Here is a 17,313-nt window from a genome sequence, read left to right on the forward strand (position 1 = left end):
GGCCAGTTGGCTCAGTAGGTTAGAGCGCAGTAGTCATAACATTCAGTCGCCAGTTCTATTCCCACATGGGTCAGTGAGCTGCGCCCTCCACAACTAGATTGAAAACAATGACTTGACTTGGAGCTGATGGGTCCTGGAAGAACACTGTTCCCCAGTATTCTCCAGTAAAAATTAAAAAAAAAAATTAGGGGGAAAGATAAATCTATAGTAGTATATTAAAAAATAAAAAAGAAAATAAAATGTCTCTATTTGATTGTATTGTTGTATTTATTTTACGATTTTGATCATTAACTAAAATACTTGAAATATTTCATTGCAAACTGATCTTAGTATACAAAGTAATTTGTGAAAATTACACTTCTAAAAAATAAAGTCTATTAATTTTAAAGACACACACATACACACTCTTCTAGCAAATGCCTGTACATAGATGATATTCAATAACTAACTATTAAAGAGATGAATGAAAGTGGCGGAAGGTATAGTACATAGGCATAGAACAATATATCTAATTTAAGAAGAAAACAAAAGGCATTGGTAGGAACAGTCACTAAACGTGGGTTCATTCCAAAGGCCTCAGAAATAACGTCTTAGAAAATCAAACTTTAGAGGTAAAATAACAAGGAAGTCTTCTGGGTTTAATGGGAAGCCATCTCATGGGCTTTTATATTTTCACTACTTTTCATTTTTCTGCTGCTTAAGAAAGAGAAGCAGCACAAGCCGTGGAAGGCAGGAAATGAGATAAGGTAAGCCAAAGTCTACCCCTGTGGAGTCTATTTCTTTCAATTTAACAAACACTAACGAAATATCTAGTACATGTTAGGTACCAACATAAGTGCTGAGACTAACTCCCCATTTCATTTGGAGTAAAAGCTCATTTACACTGCTATTCCCTCTGCTTGGCGCAAGCTTGCGCCAGATATCTACTTAGCTAACTTCCTCATCCCCTTTAAGTCTGTTCAAAATGTCACCAAGCTACCCTACACTAAGCTTACCCTAACTATTCCCTTAAAAATTTCAACCCACTTCCTACTTCCAGGACTCCTGATACCATTACTCTGATTTACTTTTTCTTTTTTCCTTAGCACTTATCGTACTGTAACAATTATGTAATTTACTTTTTATCATCTGACTCCCTTAGCTACAATGTAAACTCAAAAAGGGCATGGGTTTTTGAATATTCTTATCTATTGATATATCTCAAATGCCTAGAACTGTACGTGGCACACAGTGGGTATTCAATAACTGCCAGTCAAATAGATAAACAAGCTTTCCTAAACAACTGTTACAATCCAGACATTGTCCAGAAGAACACAGAGTTAGGGAAATAGGTACAAGAGCAATCACCTATAATACAATGGGGGCATATAGTATAAAACTTAACACTTAGAGAATGGTGAATTCTAGGTGATGGTTAAAATAAGTATACTGACTATATTTTCAAAAATCTTGCCAGTGAGGGAAAGAAAAGCTCCAGAGGTATTTAAGTTCAGGAGTTCCTCACTGACTACATATTGATTAACAAGAGTATCTGAAGTTTCCAGTACATTCAGGAAAGCAATAGTTTTAACATAAATAAAAATACTTGTATACAAACTTATAATATTATTCATTAAATATCTTTTCAATATTTTAATCCCTACCCACTCTTCAACACAACCTCTTTATTTGTAAGTCAATTTCTTGACTTACAAATTTTCCAATATTTACAAACATAGCATCAGTTGAATACAGAGTGAAATTGCAAATCTTGCAGAAGATGGTTTCATGAAGTCTATGAAAGTGATATAAAATTACAAGAATATAATTTCTAATTGAGGTGGCCAGGATAGACCAATAAGGATTAGAACAAGAAAGGATATTCAAAGGATAATAGAATATTAATCAAAGATTAACAAAAATCCTTAGAAAATTTGATTAAGCCCTCAAATTATACAAAAAGGACTTTTTTCTTAATCCTACTGAAAAAGATAACTGTGAAATAAAGGATGTCATATTGTGCTATAATAATTTTGCCAGAAAAAAATTATGTAAGAAATCAATATTTGATTAATTCTCAATTCTATTAAATAGCTTATAGTTAAAATTACATAATAAATTTTGTTGAAGATTTTAGGTTTCATATTTCAACATAAAGAGCTAATCAAACTTTCTCTCTTTCTCTCTCTCTCTCTCTCTCTCTCTCTCACACACACACACACACACACACACACACACACATCCGCACAAAACCACTACCACCATCAAAACAGCTTTTTTTCTAGAACACTTTATTCTTAAACAGGTCATTTTAAGAGGTCCCTTTTGAGTACCTTCTGTCCTCTTTGAGGGTGAGCAAACAATGAAGAGGAAAAGATGGTGGGAAATGAATGAAAAAGAGAGAAGATGACTTTCAGAACAAAGCTCTGGAAGGAAGACTGGTTCAGTGTTTGTTTAAAAAGAATTATGCTTTTAATAAACAAAACATAGAAAATAAATAACTTTATACAATACATTTAGTAGAGGAAAAAGAAAAACTTAATTAGAATCTCTGGCAAAGATGCAATTTGTCACTTGGACCACAAGATGGAGACACTAATCACCGAGAAGGTAATAAAGATAAAAGGAAATAGCTTTTTTAGTGTTAAAGTTACAAAACTTATTTTTAAAAATAACATATACATTCCCAAGTCATTCATAAAAATGTAAATTTTTTCTAACAATCAGATAGTAAAGTCTGCTATATGGTTCTGAAGATAATTCTCTACTCAATCCCATTCAATGGTCAACTGTCAAAAGCGAGCATGTTAACTTGATTTTGTAATTCTTGTAAGGTAACTAACACTTAGAAAGTTCTCAAATAGCAAAAGAAATGAATTGTTGAACTGAATAGTACTTTGAAAAGTGAGAGAGATAAGTAAGACAAGTAACAGTTTCATCTGATTGACACTGACGCAGAGAAACTGGGTTTCATGCACATAACACAAATGGAGTTCATCATTAAATGGCCTTTATGAATCAACACTAGATATATCATTTTTCGTCATGTGTTATAATTCCACAAATACAGTGAATCATAACTGCCAGGAATAGTGTCTAATTCACAGTATTTAATAATACTAATTATCATTATCGTCATTGACATTATAATTCTTAATGTAACCCTCAAAGTGGACAAGTGGACAAGCACTTCTTTTCTCTTACATGAAATATTTTCAGTGTCACTTAGAAACAGACATAACATAGCTTAGTCACTCACTCATTACTAGTTTTCATTTCTTCTCAAAAGGTCCCATATTTCCCTGGCAGAGAAAGGCAGAATTCAAGATTAAAATGGCTTAAATTCATTTCAAAGCGAGCATAAAGGATCGACATATATGATTGTAAACACATTTCATCCCCATTTTTCTCTTGGATGAAAGTATGACATAGATGTGGTTCTACTAGTATGAAACAGAAATGTAATCAAGAACTACAGGAATTTGTTGGTATTTTCCCTTCACTGAAATACATAAAGTGTTTAAGTACATGCATACATATAGACACAACTTAAGAGAATTCAATAAGCAACTGAAAGTCTCAGAGGATAGCACAATTAAGAAATGAAATCTTAAAATGAAGATCAGAAAATTAAAAGTCCAATCTTCAGACAACCCTGAGACAATCCATATAAAAAGTTTATAATTATTATTTTATATTCAACCAAGTATTTTCAAGTAAGTTCAACTTTTTTGAGATGTCCTTAAATACAAGGCAAGTTTAAGCTAAAATCGTAATCGATTTTAGGATATTCTATTAATTTGATGATGTCCATGGTGATGATTACGGGATCGCTGACAACTTAAGACAGAAAATTACTTACTGTTGGAAAAATTATATGTATAATTAAAAAAAAAAATTTAGTCAATTCTTTAAAATAGAATTGCCACTTACATCATTGTGCATTACTGACTATGAATAATCCGTAGTGTCATTTTAAAATCCTTGTCTAAAGAATTAGCAGTTTATAAAGCAGTAATGCAGGGTTTATTTGGAGGAAAAAATATAAAGCCAATTATTGTAGAGAAAAGGTTCCTTCCTCAAATTGGCTCATAGAAAAATACCTGATAAACTGGCAACCTGCAATATTTTAAAACAATGCTGCCACCTGCTGGAAAAATCTGTAATGTCTTCATGATTTCCCTATCATGATCTTCCTATTACCGACAGAAACAAGATACACCTTCTTAATAATTTTGACCATTTAATTTATCTGATTCTTAATAACTACATCATAATTGAGTGCTAATTCATTATAGTTTTCAGTATACTTAAATACAAATAGTTTGAGGTGACATCATCAAAAACAATGCAGCTCTGTAAGGACACCTAACAGTGGATGAGGCAGGTTTTAAATTATCAGATAAAGACATACTCTTTCTGAAATTAGTCTGGGTATCTTAACAGAAGTTTGATGCTAGCAATAAAACTAAATTTAAAAGATCACTGACTAACCTCAATCCAATCAGGAACCACACAAGAAGTTATGGAAAAGATACTTTCATTTCTAATGAGAAGAATATTCTTTTCCCTGAAGAATAGTTGGGCCCATTTATCACAAATAAAAATATACCTTAATCACCTGTTTAACATTTTGCAAAACTACACTACCATTTCCTGTGGTTTTAAAATATTGTTTTGCTGTTTTTGTTTTTAATAGTTCTGGGCCCATAAAAATCTCAATTCATTTAACAGCTGTTTTTTGAGTACCTACCCAGCCACGTATACATAAAACTCATTTAAGTATTCAGAAATGAAACAATCACCCATGTTTAATATGAGGATAATAATCCCTAGTTATATGTTTGTTGTAAAGACATGAAATAATCAGAGTTAACATTCAATGAATGCTATCTATCATTAATGCAAGCGTTACTAAAAAGACTGGAAGGTATGGTAAGTTGAGAATAAAATGGAAGAAAAATGTATTTCTAATTCGTTACAAACAAAATATGTAAAGTTCAGTTTAAAATAGCCATTGATTCATGTCTACCTCATCTATCTTTCCAAATCCCATTGAATTTATTAAAAGAATTTATAAGAAGGTATATAGCTATACTGGAAACCAGATAAAGGTACTAATAGGCCAGAAGATGTGAAATAACATAAAATGAATGTTTTGCATAAAGCAGTGCTGAATAAATATTTGTCCCATGGGAAGATTAAATAATGGTACAGGATGAGTTAGAAGGCAAACTCAGCAGTGCTGACTGACCTGTGAACCAGCACAGACACATAGGCCACAATGGAAAGAATCTAAATGGGTTTCCCAAAAAGAAATACTGAGGAAATCACAAGCTTAGCACAAGAGGTCTGAGAGCAAGGGGCAAATAAATGATAAGGGTGAAGTCACAAAAATTTGGAAACGCTACCAGCGCTCCCACAGGGAGGTCTAGTTACCACCAATATGAACGGTTTGTAAGATGTCACAAAATAAGTTAAAAAAAACAAAAACAGAAACCTCTCAACAATAGCATGTGCGAGGTATCCCAATGGGCTCCTTCCTCATTTTTCATAGGCAACTATGATTCTGACCTGATACTGACATTAAGATTCCAACTTGCAGGAGCTAGAAGTGAAGGCATCCCGAGGATTTAGTACAATTCTTCCAGAGAAATTCTACTAGAGCCTTCTGAGAAGCCACAGGCCTATAGCATTCACTCAGGTCTCACTTGGTACAGATAGTCAATTTCAAGTAAAAAGAGGGCGATGCTGCAAAAGGCATCTAAGGAGGGTAGTGAGGAATAAGAAAAAACAAATAACAGAAAATATAAAAAATAAGATGACTGAAGTAAGACTAAATGTACCACTTATTACAACAAATGTGAATGGGTTAATGCCATTATTTAAAAAAAAAAATTATCTGTGGCACTTACTCCCAAAAAAGCAGTGTATGAGAAAGAGATATGAGGGGGGGAAATCAATATAAAGAGAGAACATTTAAATTACAAGAGGCTAAATACATATTAGCAATCATAATATAAAGACTTTGGAGCTCAATTTATATAAACTGCAAAAATAAGTAAACAAATCAATCATTAAATAAGAGCATTATGGGACAGTCAAGAAAATGAGAGGGACAGGATAATGTTAAGGAATTATTCATTTCTATGTGACGATGGCATTATTATATTTAAAAACATTAAATATTTAATTTGCGTTTAAGAGATATATACTATAATGTTCATAAGTAAATTGACATGAAGTTTGGTATTTGCTTCAAAGTAAGAAAGATGAGTGGGGGTAAGGCAAAAATAAAATTTAGCCAGGAGTCGACAACTGCTGAAAGTGAGTATTGGGTACATGCAAGTTTCTTTCATCATTCTCTTTACTTTTTATGTTTGAAATATTTCATAATTCAATAGTTTAAAATAAATAAATGGATAAATAAAACACACGTGATTCTCAGGTTAGACCAAAAGGTAAAATCCAACTAATATTGTTTTTAAAAAGGAAGGAACATAAAAATGTTATAAAAATAAGCTTCAATTTTAAACAAAATTCAGTTATAGATTAACAAATCTCAGTTTTAAAATTACACTTTTAAAGTTTGGCTTACACTTCTGATTTGGCTTTCCCAAAGTGTTTTAGAACTTCATATTCAAAGGCCATCTTTCTTTTTTTTTTTTAACCAAAAAGCATGAAATATAAAATTCAGGAAATGTTATTAAAATATTGTTTGACACAATGATAATCCAAATATATGGGAGTCTAAATATACCCACATACATATAGAAAATATAAATTGGCAGTGAATCCTTTCATGAAAACCTTAGCACGAATTTTTGTTTGCTCGCAATTTTTATAAGTGTACAATGCTTCATTAAAAAACTGAACAAAATTTTAAAAATTTAGAATATAAGATTTTCTAAGAAACTGTTGAACTTGAAGAGATTTATTTCCTAATTATTAAAAAGTGATACACCTGAAATCTATGTAAATTTACTAACAATTGTCACACCAATAAATTTAATAAAAAAAAACAATAATAGAAATAAAAAAAAATAATAAAAATAAAAAAAGTGAACAGTTTGAAAATCACTGCTAGTACCCTAGTGTAAACCAAAGATGCAAAAGACGAAAAAACCCTAATGAAGGTTATACAGTTTTTAAAAATGTATTCCAAGAGTAAATCTACCATGATGAAACATTTGTCCTGCATTCTAACAGCAAGCATCACTGTTAAGGTTCCCTCTACTCGTATCCCTGCCTTGCTCTCACTCGATTCCATTTAGGGAACATCAACTAAAGCTCAGCATTATGAAAAGTAACAGCAGAATACTACTTGGGGAGGACAAATACTCTGTCCGTGATCCCTCAGTCACTAGGCATTAAATAGGTGTCAAAGCTGAGATTCTACACCATGCCTTTCTGACCCCAAAGTCTGAGGTCTTTTGCATGGCGGTGTGGGAACCGCACACAGGAGGTTACGACGGCTGCTACCAGGTGCGGTTTCAACCACCAGGAACGTCACCGAACTCCCCAAACTCCACTACGGACTGCGCACGAATCCTACACAGAAACATCGCGGTTCGAGTCAGGCCGGGTAAAGGGAGTTCATCGGGGTGGTAAAGGTAACACGGAGCCTCGTGGGGATCTCTGTTCCACACTGTGCACGGACCTACTTCTGACAGGTTTTGGTTGCAAGGAAGGTGGCTGCACGGGGCCAGCCCTGGAGCTACTGAGCAAGGTCCACACGCAGCACGACGAAAGCCGAGACGCCTAAAATACACCTCTTCAATTACACCCCTCCGGCTGGATCGCAGAGAAAGGGGCAAAGGCCCCCTTTCTCCCCCTCCGAGGACCTCTGGTCGTAGACCTCCGTGGGCCTGTCCCCGTCGCGTCGCCCCGTGGCAAGGACCAACACCGGGGAGACTCCGCTCGCGCGGCTGTCGGCGCCGGCACTGGGAGGTGCGCGCCGAGCTCACGCGGGCCACGGCCGGGGCGGGGGCCGCGGACACTAACCGTCGGGGCAGCGGCACGAGGCCGCCCCGCGAAGCCCATCAGAGCGAAGGGGCGGCGGGGTCAACAAACCGGGGCTGTCCCTCAGGTGACATCACGAAGGTCGCACGCTGCATTAGTTAACGAGACGCTCCCACTTGCCACTCCTTGACTGACCGCGCCACCGCTGCTCTCGCTCGCATCTCACCTCTCCAATTCTCGTACTCCGGGATATGGTAGTATTGGTTCCCGAACTGGTCTGTGCCCACGTGCTCCTTCACTTCCTTTGACAGCGCTCTCCACAGGGCGCGGAACAAATTCTGCGACAAACCCATACCCGCCGCCTCGGTTCCAGCGCGAGTAGCAGCTGAATCCGTCGCTGCTGTAACCAAAACACCCCAGCCGCTGACCCCGCCTACCGGCCCAGCAAAGGCCCTCCAGTAACGGCGATCACCATTGGTCAAATGGCATCATTGCTCTACCAATGGGAGACTCTGGTGTTACAGCCCCGCCTCTGAGCTTTGTCATGGCGGCGTCCAGAACTCTACCCAGTGTGAAAGAACGGGATGCTAGGGTTTTTGTCGGCGCGACAAACCGGATTGGACGACCCTCTTCGCCTACGAAGAGTGCAGTCCACACGAAGGTATAGGAAATCTTACTCTTTTTTCTAACAGGCCAGTTAAAATTTGGACCAATGTCTGTGTTAGACTTGCCTTTCCCGCCTCATTATCACTTTTCCTTCCACCAAACCCGGCTTTCCTCTTCTTTTAGAACACGTACCAAAATTCCTAGTATATACCAAAATTTCAGATTCCCAGAAGGAAAGCAAGTATTTAACATACAGCAAACTATGTGTTTGCTTCAAATCATTTAGTCACAGTGAACCATTCTTATCCAGGAATGATGGGAATCCCCCTGAATTCTTAGGAACCAGGCAAGGCCCAGTCTCGAAAGCAAGCTTTCCTAAGGATAGCGGTCTCAGGCCTGCTATAGTAACTCTTTTTTTTGTGCACACCTTGTCTCCTTCCACACAAACTACCTCCCCCCTTTCCCTTCATCTTAACCCCTCCTAGTTCCGGAATAATTCAGTCTTCAAGTCCTTAGGTTGGACAGAGGTAGGCTTCCAAACACGGGCAGGGGTTAGGCTGGCCTGGAGTGATAGTTCAGAGCCTGATATTTCAGAGCAGAACTCAAAGCCCAAGCCTAGTGAGCGGCATCCTTGTAGGAGGAGAGGATGGTAGCAGTGATGGGAGATGAGTTATATAGAGGGGGATTGGTGAAATAAATAATTAATGATAATAGGAGGCACATTTCCCACTGGTAGAAAAGGACTCAAGGAAGGGATGATTACCACACGTGTGTATGATATTTTACCTGTTACAAAAAGCACATATTACTGTTACAATTTGAATAATCATCAGATAGGACACGATTTTAAGAAGAAATGGAAGATTCAGTAGAAAATGTGAAAAATTATTTTCTGGTGGAACACTGAAGCTCAGAAACGGCAGAACGACATAATGGTCTGGAGGAAAAAAATGTCAGCGTTCAGATACAGTTCAGACAATTATTAGATGAATGACCTTGGACAAATTACTTATGTCTGAGTTTTATAATCGGGAAAAGCATTTAATAATACAACCTACCATCTAGGAGGTCTCCCACTTATTACCACAGATAGCCATGTCAGCAAATAGTAGGATCTTAATTTTAACTGTTGTTGTTATTGATCAGTGTCAGAGAAGTAGTAAGTGTTAGAAGTAGTAAGTGTTGGACTGGATATTTGAACCTAAGGCAAAAGTGTCTTCCAGAAGACAAAGGGCCTTGTATATCTTTAAATCAAACACTTGATACTGCTAAAACGATTTCCAAAATGATTTTAATTATTAGTACTCCTACTGTCAGTGTGTAAAAGTATCACTTTGTACCTTTTCTAGCATTGTGTATTGTTATTTTTTTTAAAAAACTGATAATTTGATAGGGTAAAAATATTTCATCTAAGTTATCATTGATTAATAATTAATTTAAAAATCATTCTGGTTAAATTAATGTAAATTCTTTTTAACATCCAATAGATTAAGGCAAATTTTAATAGTTGACATTCCCTAGGCACTTACTATGTCTAGGAATTATAATGAGCACTTTTTAATGTATTAACTCATTTAATCTTAATATCCTCACCAGAATAATGATGGTTGAGTTATGGAATATCAGAAACTTCATTTGTCTTAATTTGTGAGAGACTTGTTCATCATTTTTATTTGTAAATATTTAATTGGATTTATTTAAATGTGCCTAATTGTTGAACATATTCATTTTGTATTTACACCTAAGGCATGAGAAATACTCTTGGGAATTTAAAAAAAATACTGTTGTTTAAGCTTTTGTCCACTAGGTGTCCTCAGTTAAGTTTATCAGAATGTAATTTTTAATGAAAATTTGTCTCAAAATATAGTAATAACTTAATAAATATTTATTAAAATAATAATACTTATTAAAATAATAACAGTAAAATATCTTTAAATGAAATTTAAGATAATGCTTCAGGATAAATTCTTTACATGTAATTGTTATTGTTGATTTTTTAAAAATTTGTGTAAGGTCTTTAAAAATCTATAAATATCTTTAGATGTGTGATTGAAAGAGATCTAAGCATTACTTGCGATTTTTGTACTATATGCAATCTTGGTAAGGTAAGGACATTTTTACGTTTAAATTACTTATTATTTAGTTTTATCTGTTTCCCCCATTTAATTTTTATATTTTCTTAAAGGGTTTTGGGACTGGAGTTAAACAAAGACAGAGATGTTGAAAGGATCCATGGCAATGGAATTAACACCCTTGACATTGAACCTGTGGAAGGGAGATAGTAAGTTTATTATATTTATACATTTTTCTTTCTAAGTGAGATGCAGTAAAGTCTTGCTTTCAGATTATGTAAAGGTTCATAAATATTAGTAAAAATATTAAATTGTAGCATTTTTAATCTGGTACTACTAATTTCAAATAAATACAGAACTTCATACCTACAAAATGTTGCCAGATAAACATTTCTAAACTACTTTAATATACATATATTCATTTTCAAATCAGCAAACATTAAACTTCTTTTAGATGCAAAAGGCTTTTAAGTGCTGGGGTATGTAACTGTGGATGCTATTTTAAAACATAGTTGTTATTCTAAAGAAGTCTAACGGGAAAACAAATATTGAAATATTTTAGAGAATTAAGTTTAAAGCAAACCAGACTTACATTTGAGTTCCTCTTGGTTTTACCACTTTATGAACTGTGTGACTATGAGCAATTTACCTAACTTTTCTAATTCTTAGTTGCCTTAGCTATACAATTGGAACAATAATACCTAACAAGTTTGTTGTGAAGATTCATTGAGGTAATATATTTAACATGATTAGCATAGGACCTGACATATCATAAATGGTTGCCACTGCTATTAATCAAAAGTATTATCACCTATACTTTCTCTTTTTTCAGTATATTCTCCACACAGTAGCTGAAGTGCTTTGAAAAATGCAAATCCAAACATGCTATCCCTCCATTTAAAACTCATCTTGACCCCACATGACTGTTACAAGAAAGTTTAAAACTTTTCATGTAGTCCATTAATTAGAACAAGTATAAAAGTAACTAAAGAAAAGGTTTATCATGTCATATTATGTTTAGCATTTGCCCCACAATTTTTACATTATAATGAGGTTATTATTACTATTATTACATACATTAAAATAAACCAAGAAAGATTTGATAAAATTCTATTTTTTATTTCCAGCTTCTTGGTCTCACCTAATAGTATATGAGAAACAGGAACAGTGAACAAATTCTCACTTTAACACATGGTTAAATCTAAAAGATGACCAGCGATAACTTTTTTTTCCTGAACTTTTCCAGGCTTAACATAACACCTCCTATTCAAGGACAGCTGTGGGAATTTGCTTATCAAATAATGCAGACATGAACAGCAAGGGATAGCTGATTATTTTCGGTCTTAGGTACTGGTGGAAAAAATATTCAGTACTGCTTCTGCAGCCAGCCATTTTGGATAGTGATCAGTTGTTTGACCGGTGAAGTACATGAAGCCGGTAGGCTACCAGTTGGCAGTGTCAATGAGAAATGTGGGAAATTATAGGTTATATATGCATGAAATGTGTGTGAGAAATACAGGCTGAGGAGTTTTGCAGAGCATATAGAGAAAAGTCAAGATTCTCACTAAAATGGTTTCTCTCCCTTTATTGCATGGTCAAAATCTACAACTATTTATTTCATTGTTTGCTGTATTTTGCATTAAACCTTTTCGGCAGAAAAGAAAGAAATAAAAAGGAAAATGTATGTCTAATGGAAAATTATATACTAATTTTTTCTTAAGCAAATCAGTGCACATGAAACTTGCTCAAAATAGTTAATATTTATCAACCACCATGAAAGCTGTAAAACCAGAACGGAAAATAGAATACACAGATCTGGTAAAAAATTTATTTCCAAAGTTAGGAATTATTTTAAGAGGTCTACCTGAAAATAGTATTTTAAGAGGTGCAACTTCAGAGTGCATTTGCATTCTGTAAATCTTGACTTTTGTTTTGCCATTACAATTTATTTTTTTTTTTAAGGAGGGCACAGCTCACAGTGGCCTATGCGGGGATCGAACTGGCAACCTTAGTGTTATCAGCACCATGCTCTGATCAACTGAGCTAACCAGCTGCCACTTTGACTTTTCTTTTATACCGTCAATTCTTCTAAGTTAATTTCATTCATTTTTGATACCAGGTTATCTTGTCCATATAAAAACATGAAGCCATATCTCTTAATTTACTCTTTACAGAATAATAACCTCACAGTTAAATAATCTCAGTGCCATCATATACTTCAAATATGGTTAATTACCATAATAATTCAGTTTTCTCACCCTATTAATAAACTCAAAGGGAGTCATTCTTGCAAAGAATGACTTTTTGGAAGTCATTCTAGCAAAGATGAAATATCTGGCATTATTGTAAATACCATTCAAATTCAGTTTAAAAGTTCCACTTTGAAAATATTTATTTTTGTTTTGATAATACGTGTAGTGCCATGGTAAAAATATATATATATTTCACAAATTTCATATATGAAGTATAAATGTTTTTGGAATTGATTATGGTACACATGTAACTCGTATCTGTGTCCAAACAAGGTACAACATTTTTACCAACCAAAATAAAAATTGTACTGTTAAAATTTACAAATATTTCTCTCTATATACAATTAGAGTAACAGAACTACAAAATTTTTGTAATGAAGCCAACGTTGAATATATAAAAAAAAAATACTTCAGTGGTATTACTTGCTATCTTTCTTTACTGCCCATCATCAGTTGGACTTCAGAACTGTTTGAGCAAAGGACTTTGAAGAACTACTTTCAAATTAACCTAGTTCTGCAAATTGGTATTGCTACTTGGACATGCTGCTAGTTCATGGACCTTTTGTAACTGATTCACAAGATGAGCTTGTACCAACTCAAGGAAAAATTAGATATAAAAGAAAAATGTTTCAGAAATGAAGATTAAAGCATAAGGAATACAAGCAAATAAATACAAGAGATAATTCCTTAGGTGAACGTAGAAAGGAGGAAATTCTTTAAATAAAAAAGAAGTGGAGAAAAAAGGATTCAAGAGATAGGGACATATGTAGATAATAGGCAAAGGAGATCCACTGTACAGATAGTAGGGGTTCTCAAAGAAGAAACTCAAAGGAAGAGAACAGAATAAATATTAAAACTATAATCCAAGGAAACTTTCCTAGAATAAATAAGATCTGAAACTATATGTAAGGGAAAGAAAATGATATTGTATCTTGACTTTGGTTTTGGGCTTTATGCCCAGAGAAATGAAGTTTTCATTTTTTTATCTAAGATGTTCAAGGAAATAAAATGAGTCAAAGATTTTATATGCAGTCAGACTGATTTTCAAGTACAAAAGGACAGAAAAATTGTCAATAACATACAAAAATTCAGGGAACGTGGTTCTCATTAGCCCTTTCTTAGGAACCTACCAGAGAGTAAAATCAGAGAACCAGAATGAATAGAGAGACAGCAACATGAGGATTAATGGTGAACAATAATATTAGCAAATAGCAATACTTTATGTAGATATATAAATTTGTAGATCTGTCTTTCCTACTAGATTTTAAATTCTGGGAAGAAAAGAACCATACCTGTTTTGTTCACAGTTATATTAGCAGAGTGCCTGGCATTTGCACTTCTCAAAGTTGAATGAATTGAGTAAATGTGTTTGTAATAGAGGAGGAAAAAATCTAACATTTGTTGTTTTTTTTTGGCCAGGTACTATAAAAGGAACTTTGCATATTTTATATTTACATCAACTTTATGATTTAGATAAAAATGTCACCCTTTTCTAAAATGTTGAAAGGCTTAAATAGGTGAAATAACTTGCCCAGGATCAGATAGCTGGCTAGCATCAGTAATAGCTGTCTGATTCCATTTTCATTTAGCACAATTATAATTAGGACATTTAATATAATTTTGTAATATTTTACTTTATAGTAAGAAATATCTTTTACCATCTTGTTTCTACTGTCCTTTCTTTTTGGTATCATGAAGATAAATTTTAAATGATCACAGATTGAGTCTTTCCATATTCATTCTTCTACAAATATTAGATTAACAAGACTTAGTTTATTGAAATCTATATTAACGAAGATTTAGTTGGTGTTTGTGGACATAACACATACGGTTGTTTATAGATTAGTAATGTTCAGAAATATGTAATCATAAGTGAACTACGTAAAAGAAATTGATACTAACTTTTTCATTATTAGCATGTTATCAGGTGGTTCAGATGGTGTGATTGTACTTTATGATCTTGAGAACTCCAGCAGACAACCTTATTACACATGTAAAGCAGTGTGTTCTGTTGACAGGTGTGTATTAAAAATGTAATTCATGAAATTATAAACAGTTGTATGTTTTTTACATCAAATGCAAAGTATGAAAATAGCAGTCATATGAATGTCTCAAGCAAATTGTTCAAGTAATCTATTTACATGAATAGCTCTTGACATTTTCTTGAAAATAATAACTGAAATTCAGGTATATATGTTTTTAACATGCCTTTCCCCAAACAACTTTGACATCAATTTCCAAAAGGATTTTATTTAAAAGCTTCTAATGATGTGCTTTTTATTCTATACCTACATAGCACACCTCAGTGACTAATTATGGTTTTTCGTACCACTTAGTATAAGATTCATTTATTTGTCTTTCAGCTCATTATAAACACAAATTAGATTTTTCAACTGATATTAATAGAACAAAAAATTTAATGGCTAGAAGCAATAAATATACTGGCAATCCCTTACCAAACAGATACACAGATGCACACATGGCCTTCTTAACTTTCTACTTACTTACTCAAAGCCTCCTAACTTAAAAGTATACTTCTCTTTGTCTTGAGTTTTCTGACTATTCTTTACTGTCTTTCCAGTCTTTTGATAATTATTTTTAAATCTTTAATAAAATGTTTTTTGATTTTTTTGTAATTTGTTTATAATGGTCACCACTTAATTCTTTCTTTCTTAATTCTTTCTTGTCACCTGTATCTGATCTGATACCGAGCAGAGCTTTGAATTTACAGAGAGAATAGGTGTTGAGAAATGCTTTCAAGAGGATAAACTTCATGAACATTAATATCAACAACTACTCTGTATTAGAGCTCTTCCCAAAGCACTAGAATAGTTGTGTAAGTCCATGAAATATTTGTGAGGAGATTTGTGATTGTTTCTTACCTCTGGTGCTTTACTTTGGAAATACAGCCTTGGGAAACTTTTTCTGAACCTCAGATTCTTACAAGGTTTCTGTGAGAATTAAGTATCTTTGAAAAAGCAACTTGGAAACTATAAAGCCACTGTGTAAATGGGAAGTTAATACAATTATAGAGAAACTTGGTACAAAGCAAAATACTACCTCAAATATTCTGAAACTTGGTTTCTAAGAGGCTTGTACCATTTTATACTCTCTACTCCTACCAAAAAACCAAAAAAAAAAAAACCCTAAATTCTAAAGTGTAAGACATATTTAATTTGTTTTTATCTTATTTTATCTTAGCTAACATTTTAACATTGTGTAATTTTTTATATAGCAAAATAGTATTTTCATGTATACCACATGCTATATAGATAATGTTACTCCATGAAGGAGCTGCTTTTCTGGCGTATGAGGTCAAGTAAATGCTTAGTGCATCAATCTTTTGCTTTACTCTGATTTTCTTCTTGAATTCAAACTCTGTCTTTAAAAGTATGACTTGGAATGTAAATGGGCATATAGTGAGCATCTTTACAAAATGAGTATAGTAGCATATTTACATCCAAGGACTTTATAAACTAACTTGAAAAGATAATTTCAGTAAAAATCATTATTGAGTTAATGTGGCTTATGATGTTTCTTGATATTTATGAGTTTTGGCTTTACTTAATGTATTTGTTCTGGAGCACCAAAAAGATTCCTTTCTTCTACCAAAATTCTTATTAAATGTGAATGAGAATAACAGATCATACATAGTAAAGGAATAATATAATATTTTCTCTTATTTTAAATTTTAATTTAAAATATAAATGAGCTTTTATTTGTGATCACTACATTAAAGATTTGTTTTATTTAAAAATGGAAAATCTCTGTATAGATCAAGATTCTAAGGAGCAAATAGAACTCAGTTCTGCTTATCTTAATCAGAAATGTATTGGGAAGATAATTAGTATCTCACATGCCTGGCGGGAAGGGGTGAAAATCAAATGTAGAAAATGAGCGCAAAGCAAGAGAAACTAGGGTAGAGAACACAGTCGAGGTTACACCAAGGAACACTTTAGTTTGGGTTCTGCTACATGTCACCAACACTGACTCTCAACTCCATAGCTATAAATAATTGCTAACTATCCCTGGGATTTACGTTACTAGCTGGAGTTTTAGAGTCCCAGGCAGGATTGACGAAGCCCAGGACATATCTCCATGCCCTTGCTGCCAAGGGGAAGGGAAAGAGAATTTCTAGAGTCCCTTGCTTTCTGTAACAAGAGTCAGGGTCCCGCCTTTCGGTAAAACAAGGGAGATTTCCCCCAAACAGGAGGAGTTTGGGTGCTCAGCAGCCAAGAAAAGGACACATGTCTATTACAGTCGACGCATTTGAATATCCAACATCCATATACACCTTTCTTCCCATTCTTACCCTTCCTCTAAACAAACAAACAAACCAACGAAAAACAGTTCTAGCTTAACACAATTCAAGTATCCACTATACAACCAAAAATGTATCACCTCTTTCCCTGAAGGGTGATGACCGTTGGGCTATTACTCAG

The 17,313-nt window shown here is 34.0% G+C and overlaps 2 protein-coding genes across 6 annotated transcripts in view; one reads left to right on the top strand and one right to left on the bottom strand.

Annotated features, from left to right (window-relative positions):
- NDUFAF2 (NADH:ubiquinone oxidoreductase complex assembly factor 2) overlaps nt 1–8,374 on the bottom strand; it is a 124,976-nt gene extending 116,602 nt beyond the window's left edge. Inside the window, exon 1 of the mRNA XM_081054426.1 lies at nt 8,168–8,374. Within this exon, the coding sequence (XP_080910552.1) occupies nt 8,168–8,294 (127 nt within the window). The 5' untranslated portion in view covers nt 8,295–8,374. The remainder of the gene's footprint in view (nt 1–8,167) is intronic.
- Nucleotides 8,375–8,469: 95 nt separating this feature from the next.
- The window catches only part of ERCC8 (ERCC excision repair 8, CSA ubiquitin ligase complex subunit), a 36,972-nt gene continuing 28,128 nt past the window's right edge, over nt 8,470–17,313 (top strand). For 3 of the 5 annotated variants that reach the window (XM_081053786.1, XM_081053782.1, XM_081053783.1), the window contains exons 1-3: nt 8,470–8,602; nt 10,733–10,828; nt 14,788–14,889. Coding sequence is in view for 2 of the 5 variants with exons in the window: in XM_081053782.1 (XP_080909908.1) it covers nt 8,526–8,602; nt 10,733–10,828; nt 14,788–14,889 (275 nt within the window). In the remaining 3 variants the exon portion in view is untranslated. The remainder of the gene's footprint in view (nt 8,603–10,732; nt 10,829–14,787; nt 14,890–17,313) is intronic. The other 2 variants (XM_081053784.1, XM_081053785.1) reach the window with 2 other exon arrangements.

This window comes from Rhinolophus hipposideros (assembly GCF_964194185.1).
Source record: "Rhinolophus hipposideros genome assembly, chromosome: 7".
NCBI classification, from domain to species: Eukaryota; Metazoa; Chordata; class Mammalia; order Chiroptera; family Rhinolophidae; genus Rhinolophus; species Rhinolophus hipposideros.